The sequence below is a fragment of the Spodoptera frugiperda genome, chromosome 25, assembly GCF_023101765.2.
Source record: "Spodoptera frugiperda isolate SF20-4 chromosome 25, AGI-APGP_CSIRO_Sfru_2.0, whole genome shotgun sequence".
NCBI classification, from domain to species: domain Eukaryota; kingdom Metazoa; phylum Arthropoda; class Insecta; order Lepidoptera; family Noctuidae; genus Spodoptera; species Spodoptera frugiperda.
In genome coordinates, this window is record NC_064236.1 from 7,175,511 (window position 1) to 7,193,167 (window position 17,657).

Here is a 17,657-nt window from a genome sequence, read left to right on the forward strand (position 1 = left end):
TTAATTTTCTAAATTATATTTTTGTTTAAAATTTTAAAGATTTGTGTTCGATTTTTGTGTTATGTTGTTTACAACTAATAGTGACATGTTAATGTAATGTTCCAGGGGCTTCTGCTCGCTGTGCACTGCTCAGCTGAAGGAGTGCCCGATGTGCCGCGCCGCGATCTTGCAGATCCGTGTAGAGAGCACCTGACATGTGGACCCGGACGCGTCGTCCAGTAGCGAATTGACCAGCACGGTCACGTTCAGGGGCTCGCCGACGCCGCGCTTCAACCGCCGTAAACGCAAACAGACCACCCCCGCCGGATCTTCGTCCTCTTCTAACCTGAGCTCTGTCTGGTCTCCCTCCAAACCAGACTTGCCAAGCGATGAATGCGAAATCGCCTATGTAAGATATCCCTAGGCCACTGGCTGCTTGTCACACGTGCCTCTACTATATGTGTGTTGTTGTCCCTCTCTGTCCTAGCCAGCATCGAGTACATAACCCTGTAGTCGACTATTGACCAACTAATAAATGATGACTCAAATATATCTTGATTTAACTAACAATTGTTTGATTTTACAGTTGTTATGTCGTGTCTCAAGTCCTATAGGAACAGTCGATAAAGAAATGTAATATAACTAATTTAGGAGTAACTATACCGACTGTGAATCATACCTAATTACACATATAAATAGGTATATTTTGTTACGAATATATTTTTTACATTTTGATCTCATTTTTTCCATACACATCTCTATATTAGCGATGTGTGTCATACTATATTCTATCTCACTCATTTCTCCGTCCAGTTTTTCTTACTGTCATTCTTATTACCATTGCGCTTGAGTCACCAGCTGTATAAAAATGCTCAGCCAAAGATATTTTGATAATAACATCTTGAAATTATATTTTTATCAATTAACAAGAAAATAATTATTTGCATTCATCTATTTAGTTATGTACTCGATGTCAGAAACGAATGAATATATTGATTTGAATGGTCTTACAAAATGTTGAAACGTTTAGTAGATACAAAACTACGAACAGCATCGTGTATAGACGGATACACAAACAAAATAGTGAATGATACTATTATCTCACTTCCTGTGTCATCCGGCGTGTATATCGACATACTATCAGCTAAACGGAATTAGATTCTACTACTAAAGCTTACCACTTACAACGTATTTTGTAACATACACAGTAAAAACGTCTCCATTAATTTTGCAAGACCAAGAATCATTGTTCATTTGTCCATAGTCACTTTCAAATATGTCCGTGTCAGTGTATTCGTGTTGGTGGTTAGTAAGTCTTTACAGTTCAAATACTCTTGCGTAGTACATGCCACGGTTACCGTATGCTAAGTTTTGAGTAAAGTAATAGTTATTAATATTGACAATATTAACCGTGCCACGTACTTCAATAGTGCTTGTTACCCCGCCGATGTGAGAATGCCGTCCCGTGTTATAGCTTGTCACGCAAACGAAAGTAAATATCACATTTTTTTAACATGAAGCAATCAATCAACATTATAATCAATCAATAATTATAGTCAATGTCTAGTACATTGTTAGATTTTTCTCATATTCATTAATTGACATGTTTGAAACATAGGTATTATTAAATTAGTTAGATTAGTTTAGATGATGTTGAGGGCATTTTGGCACAATAGCTAAGTTTAGGCCCTTTTGGCCCGTTTGTTTGTCTTTTTATAATTAGTTCTCGTAAGCTAGTAACAGCCAATAAACGCAATGTTATTAGTTTCATGTCGTTGTTTGAGAATGGTATTAAATTTTTGTATGCAAAAAATGTTTGATTAGATTAATAAATTAGAAATTAAAAGTATCAGTCATGAATTAGGAAATACGTAATTGTTTTCTTCTATAACTTATGATACAATTTCGTTAATAAATTATAGATTTAAATTAACATTCGATATGCTATAACAAATATTTTTTAACCTTACAGTCTAGCGTATGTAATGACGCAAAAAGCGAAATAACACCCCTTAAGTTAATATGTACATTAATATCCGATTGATATACACTTTCAGCGCAACTTCTTACGTGCATAAAAACTTGAAGATTTCGCTTGCGTGATGCGCGGCTATAACACATTTGATGTACGTACCGAAGCTACGTCGCGGCATTTATTCTTATATTTGTTGTGGAGTAGTTACCAATATGTGTCTGTGTCCCCCTTTACACTAGTAGCAGCAACCCTTCTCAGCGCACGTTGTGTCTCGCAGGTATTCTTATATATGTGTGATTGTTATTGTTCTCTGATTGGAAATTAATAAATGAAGTGAGCTGTTCGTTGGTTTAGAGGATTTGACTTCAAATCAAATTGCGCTAACACCAAACCTGTACAAAATATAATAATAATAAATTATAATTACTATACTAAACGATAGTCATTACTAAATCATAATTGTTTAATGAACTAAAGGTGATGCGCTATCAGTTAATATCAAATCGCGCCATCTATCGGAAAGCCATTCAACTTCGCCAGCGAGCAGCTCACTAAGCTTCGTAATTCCTTACAGTTGTGTGCTACAAGTTTTCACAAAATACTCCTTTTGCCACCAAACCGTTTTCATTACTTTAAGTTGAGTATGTATTTTTAGTTAAATTCTAAGTCATACACGTTTGTGGCCCGTGGCTGTTTGAGTCTCCTTGTTAAATATTAGTATGAGTCTCAATGTATGTTGACGTAACGTGTTACAGACTACACGTTACTATTTAGCTTTAGACTACCGTGCAAATTGCACCGACTGATTTAATTCTATTTAGTTTAATTCTGACAGGGCTTTTCACAAGCCTCTAGTTAGGTATAAGATTTAAATTGTAATTGCTAATATATAAACGTAAAGCGCACTAGCATTTACATATCGATTCGTAGATAATATATTAATTAGTATGTAATGTTGTACGCATATAAAACGAAGGTTTCCACTCAGGAAACCAATGAGCCTTAAGATTTCTACTAGTATGTCATGCCATTTAATTATAATTCCATTTACCATGTGTAATGACAGATCTCAAGGCCCAATTCGTGTTGAGACGAATATTAATGAAATAGCACCGTCAGTTAATTATGTTGTTAATTTAATATTTCGTTATTTTGCTTTTATTGGTTCATTTTATAAGTTTGCGATTATACACCCTCAGTTTCACCTCCCAATATGAATGTATTGTATGTAAATCGATGTGACCGTACAAGATACAGTAGTGTTAGCTTGACGCATAAATGTTTGCATGAATGTTACTAATCTTAACAATATACTTAAAGAAAACATTAATATACAGGTGATTCTCGAATCGCACCGCGACCAGTGAATCAACGTGGAGGACCTACTTATCTCTTTATCTTGTTGTTGTCTTCGTAGAGGCATTGTAATGTGTAGCTAAGATTTTTGTAGCCCACCTTAGGTGGTGCCGTCTATGTTTCAATGATAACCAATTAATGATATTGTATGTTACCACTCCAGTAACGGAGACATTATAATCTAAACATTCCTGCACGTTTAATCTCGATGTTGTACTTCAAAGTACATTATGTGGTAGTGTTTAACCAAACATATATATGTCTAAGGGAACGCAGAGAAGCGCACAGTACGCTAAGATCCTATATGTATTGCATTTATCGAAAAATTCTTAGATATACAGGGTTAAAGGGTAAGTCGACCTAAATCCTTTAAGACGTGATAGTTTACATCATTCCTGACTGATTTGACCATGGGACCCCATATCCCAAACCGTTTTCAAATTATCGGCATTTTAACTTTTTTGATAAAATTTCCCATTTTTTTGGCTATTTCTCCCTCTTTGGTGGCTAAATTTTGTTTTGTTTTTGCTTTTTTGTGTTAGATTAGTTGCTTTATTATTTAGAAAACTAAAACTGTAAATAACTGTACCAACTGAGTCGTAGCAGACGATAATGTTAAAAAAAGTAAATAAATTTGTGATAAGTTGTTTTTCTTTGTAAGATATTTAAAAAAAAGTCTATGACAACTGTTCTGCAAATGTGCGTTAAAATATCTACAATTCTTCAGCTTTCTGATAAGGTATAACATGATAGGGAATAATTTGTGCCAAAAATCGATGAAGTACTACAGTAATAAGAATATCGAGCTTCAAATTTAACTTGAGTCAGATAACAAAATAAAACAAACTGGTTCACTTCGAGTGTCAGGGAGTGGCTTTTTTTGATGGGAGAAAATCATCCAATGTCTTCTCCCACCTTGGGCGAGGCGAGAGGTAGTTTCAGACTCTTACTGACTAAAAACCACCCCGTTCCTACTCCTTTTCGAGCCGGAGCCCCGGTAAACCCGCTAGGTAGTCCGCAGCTTCATGTGTGGTGGTTTGATGGCTCTTTGAGGCGCGCGAGGAACGCTACGCGTCGCACGCACGGGTCTGGTTCTGTTCGGGCGGTGAGCTACCCTTGCTCGCCGTCCGCAGGCCCGCACTGGACACTAATTATCCCAATAAGTGGATCGGGAGAGGCGGATACCGTGGCCAGCTAGAAGTTCAGACCTGACCCCTATGGATTTTTATGTGTGCGCCTCAAAGAGCCATCAGACCACCACAGATGGGGCCCAGTTGGGCTGATGCCTGATCCGGAGCTGCGGACTACCTAGCGGGTTTACCGGGGCTCCGGCTCGAAAAGCAGGAGTAGGAACAGGGTGGTTTTTAGTCAGTAAGAGTCTGACACTCCCTCTCGCCTCGCCCAAGTTGGGAGAAGACATTGGATGATTTTTCCACTAGACACTCCTTCTGAAGTGAAGTGAACCAGTTTGTTTTAATCTGACTCAAGTTAAAGAAGCTTAAATATCGTACTAAGTACTTCATGACCATTAAGGATATTGTTCGCACATTTGCACCCTGTATATAATATATATTCTCTTTAAGGATGGTTACAAGGTGCGATATTAAAGTCGAATTTAGAGTAAGGAGCTGGCTGACACGTGACTGGTCTTACCGTTCAAACGCATCCCCGGCCCTAACTATCAGATTATATATTTATGTAAATCTATACCCCTTTACCCTACATGGATCAGATGTACCGAGTTGTAGCAGATTATAACTTTTGATGAAGAATTGTTGATGTTATTAGAACTAGTGTTTTAAAAAAAAAAGTAGTTCGTACATTTTTGCCGTGAAGAAAAAAATTAAAAAAAAAAAACAAAAAAAGTAGAGTAGATATGTGTTACGTAGCAAATTATGGTTCAGTAGAGAAAAGATGTTGACGTTTAATCTTATAATGTTTATCGTAGAAAGCCAAACGGCGAGTAAGATGTTCAAATCGTATGGGCTATACACATGAATCATTCATACATCATGATATACTTCGAAATTTATAATATATATAAACTTCGTGCCAAAATTAAAAATTAGGGTTGAAGGAATTGAAAAAATATTGTAATGAATATTTTAAATTGTTGGTGGTGCCCTGCCATACGAACTTAGCGGCGGCCGCTGCGGTAACGCGGCGTCGCCCTGGCTTTAAAATATAATATATCGAACAATGTTAGGGTAAACGACAAGTAAGAAGTATACAAAATGTGAGATATTCGTGACTTAGAATTAACTTGGAGCCCTGTTGGTGCTAGAGAGTGAAAATATATGATTATAATCATATCTGCATTTATATTAAGAACGTAAATCTGCATAAATTGTTAGTATTTTGTAAAAATATACTAATTCGTTCTTGGAAAAATCATGTCAAAAAACATAATATATTTTTATAAAACAAATAGCAAATCTGTAAACTGTCATCGAAATCTTGCTCCGGTAATGGCCGATATATTTTTGTAAAAGTAAATTACTTCGTCCAAATAAAATACCCCTCGTCTATATCTTAGAACTTACATCATAGTTTAGATTTTGTTAAAGTTAACAAATCAACGAAAATAATATGAACGACTATTTTTATAACATTTACTCCATCTACCTAATCCTAACAAAGTTTTCTGTAACGGCCTTAGTAGAGACCGGCTTAAAATTTTATACCTATAACCTACCCCAAATAATTATTTTTGTATCAACAATATAACGAATAATTAAGGAACGAAACCGAACGAATTTACGAATGTTAAAATTTGTAAGATAAGGAAATTGATTCGCACAAACCCCTGTATTACCTTAGTACGAGTTCGCTTTACGTTTAACGAAATCGAAAAGAAAACGCAATCAGCATTCTGATTGGCCGTCTCGAATGGATCAACCAATCTGAGATCTCGTTTCGGACTCGTTGAACGTAAAACTAACTCGCACTAAGCTCCCTGTTTTCTAAACAAGCAATGAATACAATTGTATTCTTGCAAGTTTACTATTTCGTATTGGCCTAGGACTAATTTGAAAGAAACCAACCTAGTCACAAACTGAAAGAAATATGAGAGGGCCTTTACGAATTACCAAAACATGTATTGTATATCTCGAGTGGTTGTACCGCATCGCCAAGTAAAGTGTGAGATTTGAAACCTAGTGAGAGCTTTTTAAAGCAATTAACCTACTGAGATATTTTCCCAGTATAAAGTAAATTCTATTAACTAGTCATTAGATTGACCAGCGCTGCGTCCAAGCTAATTTGGCCCACTTTTATTCGTGGTCAATGAAGTTGGAATAGCGTTTATGTCTACGGACATTTTCAAAATTTAAAATCAACGTCCATTATATGGACCTTAATTACATACTATTCTATCTTCTACAAATATATTATTGAAGGGAATAAGGGTTGGAATTCGCACAAGTACGGGCACCAGCGCCTTATATTGGCGTTCTAGCACGTAAAAAGGAATATATTTTCAAAATCAATTGTCGGAATAATATATCATGTACATTACATATACATTTCTACATAAAAAAATAACATATTTTCGTAACCCAGCTTCAAATTAGGTGTTGATCATTCAATATTTTATGAGTCATTTACCGTATTTAATCCTTCAATGATCACTGTGTCTACATGTGTATTCGTAAACATATATTATTCTATGTATTGATGTATCTTGATGTTTAACTGTATGAGTACAAGATAATCATTTATCTTCGATGATGGTATTAAGCGATGGGCCTCGATCTAGTGAGATGAAACGATTTTGGATATGAAATTATCTAATATTATAATCACTTAGAAAGTTAGGAAAAATTGATGTTCTTGCATAATTATTCTTAATGTATTACCGTAGTGTGTAGTGATTCGAAACACTCGTTGTTTAGATCACAATAAATGTTAATGGAAATAAAGGCACAATGTTGTTTCATTTCAGACTCCTGTTACCTACCTACTTAATTATCCCATTATTATATAATTTAGTATAACTGTTGTCGTAGTGGTTTGAACGGAAGTTGTACATGTGTCGCGGGTTCAATTCCCGCACGCAACAACTGCCTATCTGTGTAACTAAACCACAAATTGTAGTTACTGGACTGGTGGTAATGTGTAATTACCTAATGATTGTAAAATTATAGCATTGATCGACTTATATGTATATGAATAACTTTTCAGTACCTACTTGCTTATAAAATTACTTCATTTATTTAATGTCCAAGTAGATGTAATATCTTAAGTCGCTCAGCCTCATTTAAAGTATAAAGCCGGCGGCGCCATAAGTTTGTTCACATAAGTGTTCAAAATTAGTTAGTACCTCATTCTAATTGATAAATAATACGTACTTACCAATTAAAAAACAAAAATCTTGATTTAAAAAAACTTTATATTCAAGAAAATCGAAAAACTCTTTAATACGTGGGTACCTATTTTACCCTGAACTCCGAAATCTTTTGCTTGGCAGTCACGCTTGCAACTTGCGACTACTGGACTTCAGTCAAGATCTGAAAAAAATCACATTTCGCCATCAGCCTTAGATATCACGGGGTAACATTCTCTCATGTAGGTAATTAAGTGGGTATGGTATACATTGCACAGTGGCATTATGTGCCATAATGTGCGCCTCTGCCTACCCCTTCGGTTATTAAAGGCGCACGATATAGAAAAGTAATTATATACAAGACAAGAGTTCCTTCGTACTATTTAAGTTATCTTAGACTTGACTAGGCTTTGATGTTGTCATTCGTAATATCAAAAATCTTAGATATGCAAGAAGTATATAGATAAGTAAGAAGGTACTTAAATACATATTTGTATTTGACATATCAACCTTTAAAATAGTTCGATGTCCAGGTTTATGCGCACTCAACATGTTTAATTATAAGACACTAAAGTCAAGGTGATTAAATCCAGTCTATTTTAGTATTAACTTTTTTATCAAACTTGAAAATAAGAAGTTCATACTATCCTTATGTATGTACCAATTTCTTCCACCCCATTGCGTAAAATTTAAAATTCTTCTGCGATTGGCCAAAGAATTTATGGATGGATCCTATGTTTATTTATTTTGACAACCATTAGGTAGTTGTTACATTAGGACTTATATCTTATTTATATCTGCGTTATAATTAAAAATGCACAACAACTTATAAACTTACCACGAGAGATCATAAATTAATAGGCACTGAATTTGGTCGTAAAATAATACAATTTATCTCTCATTTAGAATCTCACGAAAATGTACCTATAATTTCCCTAGGTTTCTAAAGTTAGGGTTCTTCTTATTTTCTAGAGACACATCGATTCGAAATATTCTCTTGTTTATTGCAAGAAAGGAACCATTTATAGGTAGGTACTCTCAAGGAAATCTACTTACCTACCTAATTGGAAATTGACGACAAACTATTTCCTGATAATATAAATTAATAATTATAATTTCCCAGGGAAATTGCGAACATCGCCAAAATATGTAACATTGGGTTTAAATATTGTGTGAAAAACATTGTAATACCTAAAGGTAGGTGTACTAGGTATGTAGCGCTCAGCCCACACTGCCATACACCTTCCTGGATTAACAATAAGCCACAGCGGGAGAATTGACGTTGACGTTGACGGCCAACGTCGGTAAATGTAAAACGGCAGGTTTCGATGCAAAATCCGGTATCCAGCGTCCAAATATTCCAACTTAATTTCATCACGGATAGGGGAACTGAAAAAGAAGTTTGTTTTTTTTTAAACATGGCATGAAAGGATTTTCTCCTGTGTTGTGAGTGCATTTTTTCCTCACAAACAGAATTAGTCAGAGGCATATCACATCCAGCCCGTAAAAGCTGTTTTTAGATCATAGTGCGTTGTTCCCTGGGGGATGGAAACTAAACACATAGAACTTTACACTGCAGTCGGTTACCCAGGCTAGGCGCCAACCGCAAAATAACTGCTATTAATAGGTAAATAAGTAGACGAGGGTTAAAATTCAATACTGAATTTGTTAATTGAATCTGAAAGTCATGCAATATTTCGAAAATAATGATAATTATAAGCTAAAAAATAACAATATTTTCGAACCCCTCTAGTGTTACAACCCAAGTAAAAATATGAACGTACAAAATGTTTGATATAAAAAGTCTCGTTTGTGTATGTAGGTACAATAATTCTGTTGTGTAACACAAAACACACGGTTGTAGAGAATGAATGATGAAACCAAGAAGGTCATTTATAGACATGTCTTAAAACAATTCGTGGTGCCGACGGATGCAGACAAAACTTTCAGACGCACATTTTTTCAGTTTTTCTTGGACTATTGATGTCCATATATCTACCTATGATGTACAGGTATACAAATTACTACGGCTACAAAATCAACTTTATACAAATATAAATTAGAATCTAACAAATAACTTTTTGTGATCTGAAAAATTAAGTTACGAAATATTTGAATCCCGCCTACGCCGTAGCGCCGTAGCAATGAGATACGTCTCACATAGTCACATTACATCTCTCGCTACTGCGTAGATACCAAATATCCAGTACTCAAATTGGAAACGATTTCCAGCTTTATTATTAGGTTCTAAAGACATCTCAGGAAGTATTTTAAAATCAAAAACATCCCAATATCTAGGTCCTAACCAAAACATAACCAAATTTTCGACCTTAAAGAAATAGGTTTAAAGATATATTTGCTGATTGATGGACACGGTTGGAGTTACCTTAACCGAACCAAACCGAACAAGAGGTCAAAATTACGATAAATATGTATTTTGACTGTTTTCTAACAGGACACAGGAAGGAAGACTTAGGAAGAGATGCAGCCGCACCTATCCTACTATATACTATCCACGGTATGTAACTTTTCCGTAGCTACAATCCCTGTACTGTACCTACCAGTGTGTAGGTACGTACCTACGTCACAGTTCATACTGCATACAATGGCTTGCAAGGAATATTTTATTAAGTTTGATTAGAGTGAAATGCACAAAGAGTGGCGGTAACGGCCTCACAATGGCCGTGCATTAGCTTATTGAAGTACAATGGATCATTTCTAGAATGTTCCAGGCACACTGTTATTTACTTTGTATCCACATTGGCTTCTATTTACCTGATGGTAAAATGATATTCATATTTTGGTTTACTTAACCTCATTAGAACAGAGACAAAAAGGAAATAATAGAAAACAGACATCAGTATCAATAAATATTGCCCGAAGTGTGACGAATTGTTATGACAACGAAAAACCCAAAAATGACTAAACAATTCTCCGGTTTCCAACGCGAGCGCCCTCCAGCAATTAGAATGTAGGTGGTCGCCTGGATATACATTTATACAAGCCGCCTGAAGCGAAACCAACATCTCATATATCGAAATATTCCACTTTTAGTTACATCCCTAATGAATTGTTATTAGTAAGTATTGGTTACATTACACGTATTCGTTAATTGGTGACGTCAACAACTAATTATAATCGGTAAGTAGGCAGTGTTTACAAAGAAACTGATATTTTATTTTTTCTTCTCGGCGGATATATTTGGACTAATGAAGCAAAAAACAACTGATACAGTTTATCGAGGTGTGTTGCTAGGCAACAGAGGTAGCCCCCATTATTCGCTTTTTGTTTCAAGCTACACCTACGCATTGGGATTCAAACCACTCGTTCGTATTTCGAGAGTCTATAAGCCTTATTAGCTCCCATCTCACATGAAAATATCACTAATAAGTAGCAATAAATTATATGGTCATTATTAGACTGTACGTAAGTCTCATAACGACTCTTCAAAAGCTTGACGAATAAAAAATGTGTAATATGTAAGTATGGCTTATTGTAAGCCTGTTTATGAGATATTGATATTTTTTCTTTGTTATCGAGCATAAGCATGTACAGGAAGAAAAAATACCTTAAAACGGCATAAGGTAGGCAGGAGACAGAAGACCAATCAATAAAATGTACATACTTATTTTAACAGTTTATTTGTATTAAAATGAAAATATCTCAAAATCTAGAGGTTCTAGCGCCAAAATAACCAAATTCAAATCGAACTATCTATAGATGCACACGCTCTGCAAAGATATGTAAGCTAATTGATGGGCATGGCCTGTGTGGCCTTGGGGGTTTAGGCATACCTCTTATAAAACCTCAGAACATCAAATCTATCTGAGTTTGGATGACGATTTAATCTTAGACTTGTATGAGTTCCAACTTACAAAAAGTACATTCCTTGTTTTATTCCTATTTGTACGAATTGCAGGGCGGTTGGGCAGCCAGTTACGCAATGTGCTGCGGGTTCAATTCCCACACGGAACTAAAACTATTTTCATCCACAAATACTCGCTCGGTACCGACTCCTAGTTATTTGTCTGTACCTGAATAGTTTTACCTTATGTTCAAGCACCTTGAGTACATTTCTGTCGGTATCGAGCCGTACAGATTTATGTAAACACCCTATGGGTAATTTATTCATTGCGTGTAGATGCATGTAATATTTAAAAATACATATCTAATCATTATTATCAAATCTTTGCCTAAACTGTACCTACTTGCTCTTTATTTTTTGCGTGCGTGAAATAAACGTATTTCTTTTCTTTTTTTCTTTCAAAATCGAACCGAATCATTTGTCACTTCTGTTACATTTTTGGTTGACAGTTATAAACTTTAACAGTCACTTTGCGTGGTGCAGTTTAGAATAGGTAACGTTATTAGGTGGCTATTGTTATACCTTTATCCACTACTAGCCTCGTTAGTCAAAAGTTCGCAAACATTAACGTGTTTTTCCACCAGAGAAGAACTACGTATATGCTACGAAGATGTAATAGCGAAGCTGAGAAACTATGTAACATTTTCCACCGATAGCAAGCTATGTAGCTGAGCTATGAAGATACGCAGCTCGAGTACCTATGCGATGTACCTAATAGTAGCACACAACCATAACACGCATCCTTCCATATAAAACCATAGCTTAACTGAGTCCGTTTCCAGCATTGCTAAGCCATGTGTACTAATATGATTGCTGGAAGTCAAACGCATCCACAGTAACGTGGCATAGCACCTCTGATGGCACCCATACTATTGAGGCTCTTCTCATCATGTATCGAGTTCAATTTATAAGAACAGTCTTGTCAGTAATTATTTTGTGTTTACGAACTTCTCAGCAATAATATAGCTTACATGACCCTTTAGTAGTTACATGGAACTTATTAACATAACTGATCAGATACTCAATTAATTTATTAGATGCTATATTAGCAATTGGTTTATTAGGATTTATTGTTTGAGCTCATCATTTATTTAGTGTAGAAATAGATATTGATACACGAACAAAAAGTGTTTTAAGTCTATCTTGATATTTTGTGTCTTTAGTAACTCAACTAGTGGACCCTGCGTACTTTGATTCGCTAAGTAAAATTTTCTGCGCATATTTGTTTTTTTCCTACATAAGTACCATCAATAAATAGAAAGAATTACCGAAATACTTTGAACTGTTCTGGAGATTTACGCTTAACAATATTAAGCGATTCATTTCTATATTATAGATAGATGAACTTTAATCAATTATTGTTACCTTTATTGCCATTATTTTCTTATTTAGGTGGGTGATATAGCTACACTGTTCGAGGTTAATTTCTTATATGTAGGTATACTTACATACTTACTATTTTATCAAGGTATCAAGGCCGAAGCATCGCCCTTAGACCGTATGTACGTCATCATTATGTACTACCCAACACACGTTTATGCATGTAGTACATAAGACAAGCTATTAGCCTTCCAGGTCTTGAGTTTCATCCTCGTAGAATGTTGTACGTCTTTCTAATCACAGTAAAGTTTACATATGTGGTGTATCGCTGTATGCCTAAGAAAATGTACTGTATTTAAAGTACATATATGTTTGGAACCTCTACAGGACAGATATGTATGTGTATTTTTTAAAGAGATTTAAGATGTTTCTTGTTAATAATAATAATTGTAAAGTTCTATATCATGTGTATTAATATAAATCAGGATATACCAAAATTATTCAGTTGTGAAGCAAGGATTGAAGTGTAAACCTAAGTAATCCTTTAATGCAGTGAGGTGGAGTGTGAGTTCGATAACCTGAGAGAATTAAATCGGTATCTAGCGTTGAGTGCAGCTCAGGGCGCACTGGCCACTAGCCGCTGGCTACGCCGGGGGTGGCAACCTCCCCCCACACTCGCTAATGGCTCGACCTGCTGAACTTAACCACCTAAACTATTAACCACGTTATCGACCAGCCATGTAAATGTTAATTGAACATCACACACCATTTCCCTCTATTTTAGCAAATTCAATTATAAGGTAATAGGAAAACGAAACAACAGAGATACACAAAATTGATTTATTGCATAAATATTTAACATTTGTAAATGAATTAAACTACTTATAAAATTATATAATTTTTCATTTGATTGTGATGCAAACGAAGCTGAAGATTCGCCATCTGAAAATTATAAAACAAATATTAGTAAATTGCATTACTTGTATGTTATGAATTATGATGCAGAAACATAAAATGTCGAAAAATACAAGTAGAAAGATAGAGACAGGAGAAAATATGAAAATATAAAATAGAGAAGAAATACAGATACAAAATCATTGTGGCTGAAACATAACATACGAAAGAATAAAATTCACACAAATCAAGAGAAGAATGTAAAAAGAGACAAAATTATAATTTAAAATTGATCTTCGTGAAGAACATACGCGACAAAGAAGTCAACAAAGCTGGCTGTGATATGTTCATGAATCTCATAAGACACAACCACTTTGCTGACCCCCTGACGCGCTTCTTGCGCTTGAGGGTTTGTTGATGTCGCTCAACTATATTGATGAAAGCAAATGATGCTCAGCGCTCATCAAAGCTGGCTGTGATATGTACGGGGACACACATTACAGCCACTTTGTGAGCGCCGCTGCACTCGCGGACCGCGTGCTGCTCGAAGTGTCATGGAGGCAGGGAGCCGCTCGTCGTAACGTCCCCCAGCCCAACTCGTCAAAAATGGCTGTGATATGAGTCAGCTACATGGCACAACCATTTTTACGAATGGGCCACGGACTTGCTTACCTACTGGCAGTGCTGTAAGGACGTGGTGCTCTCCGTAAACCGACCACATCAAAGTGGCTGTGATATGATGACGGATACATTTCACCGCCGCTTTGACAGGCTAGGCCCGGGAAACCATTGACCCACTAATACTACAAGCCCTCTGAAGGTCCGCATAATGATGTTCAGGAATGAGGTCATGCTCATCAAAGCTGGCTGTGATAGCTACGTTATGACCTATGACAAGCCGACTTTGATGCCAAAACCACATTTAATTTTGCCAAAACTTGAGATTCCAATTATTGCTCTGGAAATATACACGGTTAATTTATAACACGTAGTCATTTGACATATTGACAATAAAGTAACAATAGGCAATTATACCATACATAGTTAAATTAAACACGAAATGGAAAGCACAACACATTAGATATAATTACAGAGCTTGAAACATGAACAAATAAAAACAATAATTAGCGCCGTAGCAAACACTGATAACAATATAGTAGACATAATATAAAACCGCTCAAAAAGTTGTACAGAATGAGTTAACAATGGTGTACACTGATTATACAATATATTATACAACACACAATTTAATCATACAATCAAATCGAAATAATCAAATATACAATTCAGTAATAAAACAACAAATGTCAATGTTATAATTTAAATAATAATAATAAAACGAATGGGAGATAATATTATTATTATTGAAATTAGAACAATGAACTTGATGGAACATTAAAAGTACAATTTAGTTTATCTGGTCCAGCCGTAAATTGATCACAGCAACAAGTTGGATTCTGTTTTCACGGTATATTTAGGTGCTAAGAAACTTTGTTAATAAGGTCACATCTCGGCGAAAGTAGGTGGAAAGATATCGGACTTTGTTATGAACGCTAAACAAAATCCGTACATTTGCCAGACACCGGTCTATCAAATTACTCCACTTTCTCTCTTAAACAATTACCGGAAAATTCTAAATCTTTATGAACGAAAACGCTAAAATTATTTCATTAAATTAAGTACTTCCTATCATCGTTAAAATTATTATCCTATGATAAAAATCTTTTAAAAATACTGCACTTTTACAAAATACGTCTTACTTTCAAGAAAGTCATTAGACAACTACATATAATTATTGTACCACGTCAGTGCGACCATGGTAAAACACCAGAGGCCAAACAAAACATTTGTTACTAAAAGTTCCTACACGTAACCCCGTAATTATGTTCTAGACGTATGCATTTTTCTAATCAATAGCCTAATCAAATATTAAGGAAGAACCTTGACATTAACTGCGCAATACGTTTTTTAAGACCAGTGGGTCGTAGAAAAATATTTATTGTAGTAAGTCGTTGAAAATGTTTGCGGCAGCTAACTTTTCCAGCAAAATATTACAAATATTCGCTAACACAATTGTCTATTTAACTTTTTCAGAAACAGAATAAACTTCGTCCGCCGCGCAATAATATTGTTTAAACATCGAAAGGCAAATTCTAAGTGTGACACAATTTATGTCTAGACCAGTTACAATTACACAATAATCACATATTTATGTAAAAACAGCAGATCGCAGTAGAATCATAATTATGCCACTAGACGCATTATGAAATACTTAAAAAAAGTTTAAGATTAAAAAAATATGGAACAACGGTAGATTAAATATACTTTATCGATACAAAAACCTGTAAAATAAGCTAATTAATTAGGAAAAAAGTTCTTTAACCGGGAGTAAATAAAATACAAAATTCAAAGATACGAAAGTGGTGATCGACGAAATAAAACTTTATTTTACTACCCTTTGACTCTACAAACTTAATTTAACTTTTTATTCGCCCCTCAAAACGCGACAAATGCTTCAGTGATACGAATCCGATTTTTCTGAAGTCCGTAAAAAGTTTACAAAGTGCTAAATATTATCGAAATGGAATAAACTCAAAAGTTTGAACCCGAAATGAACACCAGAAGTTAAAACTGAATTACCTTCCCCAAAAAAGAATGCAATAATGGCTGACAGTTAACTTTTAAAACAGTTGCGTGATGTTTTAAAAGTTACCCGTCAGTCATTTCCTACTTTAACTTACCAAGTCCAAAGGCAGCGGTAAAAGTACGCAAAAATAAAGAAAACCGTTTAAAATATTGCAGAGAGAAAAGTAAAAAAAAAAAATGATAAAGTAATTAAATAAAAAATAAAGTAAAGTTGGAAAGATAGAGAGAGAGTCGCGGATATTGAAAGATAGACGCTGGCCGAGAGGTCGGCCGCTCGCGGTTACCCTGTGACGACGAGTGACGACTTACTCCAGCAAGGGCTGAAGTCCGTCTGCCTGTACTGTTCCGCGCCTTCGAAAGACTTGGCTCGGGGCTCGGCTACGCGCATGCGCCACAACCCCGCCGCAACGCTGCACCACCCCATGATACATATAAATTCCTAGTGCACACAAAGTTGCATTTCCTATGCTTTTAGCTGATGTAACTTAAAATCTGCCGGCGATTTAAAAGCATGTAACAACTGATTCGCAAACGAGGGGTTTCAACTTTGTTGTTTTTGTTTTTAATTATGACTACACTTTTGTACGTTTGAATGACTGATTTAGGTAATGTAACTCTGACTTTCGTACTCATAGATATTTAATGAATGAATACTCAAACTAATCCTAAGTAACGATTTTTTTTTAAATTAGTCCTAAGCTGTGGTTTAAGTAACCATTATGACCGCTTTCTGAGTACGGCGGTTGGTACTTAGATATAAGGAGTTTTAATTATTTTTTTTAAGACTTGGATAAATTACCAAAAAGATTACCGCTTTATGGAAATAAACGTCGCCCGTGTACACACAAAAGTAACAATGTACATTATGCAAACTTTTTCTTAAGAGTTATGCGAGAAAAAGTTGGAACCCACAGTGTTTCTTGTAAGGTTTCTGGCTGGTATAACTTTTTTATATAAATATCCCGTTTATTAATATATTTTAAATAACTTTCAGTTATCATTTTTTGTTAAGTACAAAATAGTATTTTTTCTATTAGAACATAATAATGGACATTGAAGTTTCTAAATCGAGAACCGACCATAATTGCCATTAATTCCATGAACCATATAAATATAGTTCCGATCCGGAAACTAATTCAATTAACTATGACAGTTTTAGAGTTAGAGCTTACAATTTCCACTTCTATTGTTAAATATAGTTCAACTGTCGCCATTTTATAAATGTAGCAATCAAAATAATCCACTTAAAACTTTGTCTGCGGGCTACCTGGATATATGGAAGGACTGATAACCATTAG

General features: G+C 35.2%; 1 protein-coding gene and 1 long non-coding RNA gene across 12 annotated transcripts in view; one reads left to right on the top strand and one right to left on the bottom strand.

Moving 5' to 3' along the window:
* Nucleotides 1-3,719, top strand: part of LOC118278004 (RING finger and SPRY domain-containing protein 1) — a 43,212-nt gene extending 39,493 nt beyond the window's left edge. For 4 of the 6 annotated variants that reach the window (XM_035597161.2, XM_050704450.1, XM_050704451.1 and 1 more), the window contains one exon: nt 106-2,514. In XM_035597161.2, the coding sequence (XP_035453054.1) occupies nt 106-193 (88 nt within the window). In that variant the 3' untranslated portion in view covers nt 194-2,514. Of the gene's footprint in view, nt 1-105; nt 2,515-3,291 lie in introns of those variants that run through there. The other 2 variants (XR_007707139.1, XR_007707138.1) reach the window with 2 other exon arrangements.
* Nucleotides 3,720-13,645: 9,926 nt separating this feature from the next.
* LOC118264107 (uncharacterized) overlaps nt 13,646-17,657 on the bottom strand; it is a 46,351-nt gene continuing 42,339 nt past the window's right edge. For all 6 annotated transcript variants that reach the window (XR_007707145.1, XR_007707146.1, XR_007707144.1 and 3 more), the window contains one exon: nt 13,646-13,761. This is a non-coding gene — a long non-coding RNA (uncharacterized LOC118264107). The remainder of the gene's footprint in view (nt 13,762-17,657) is intronic.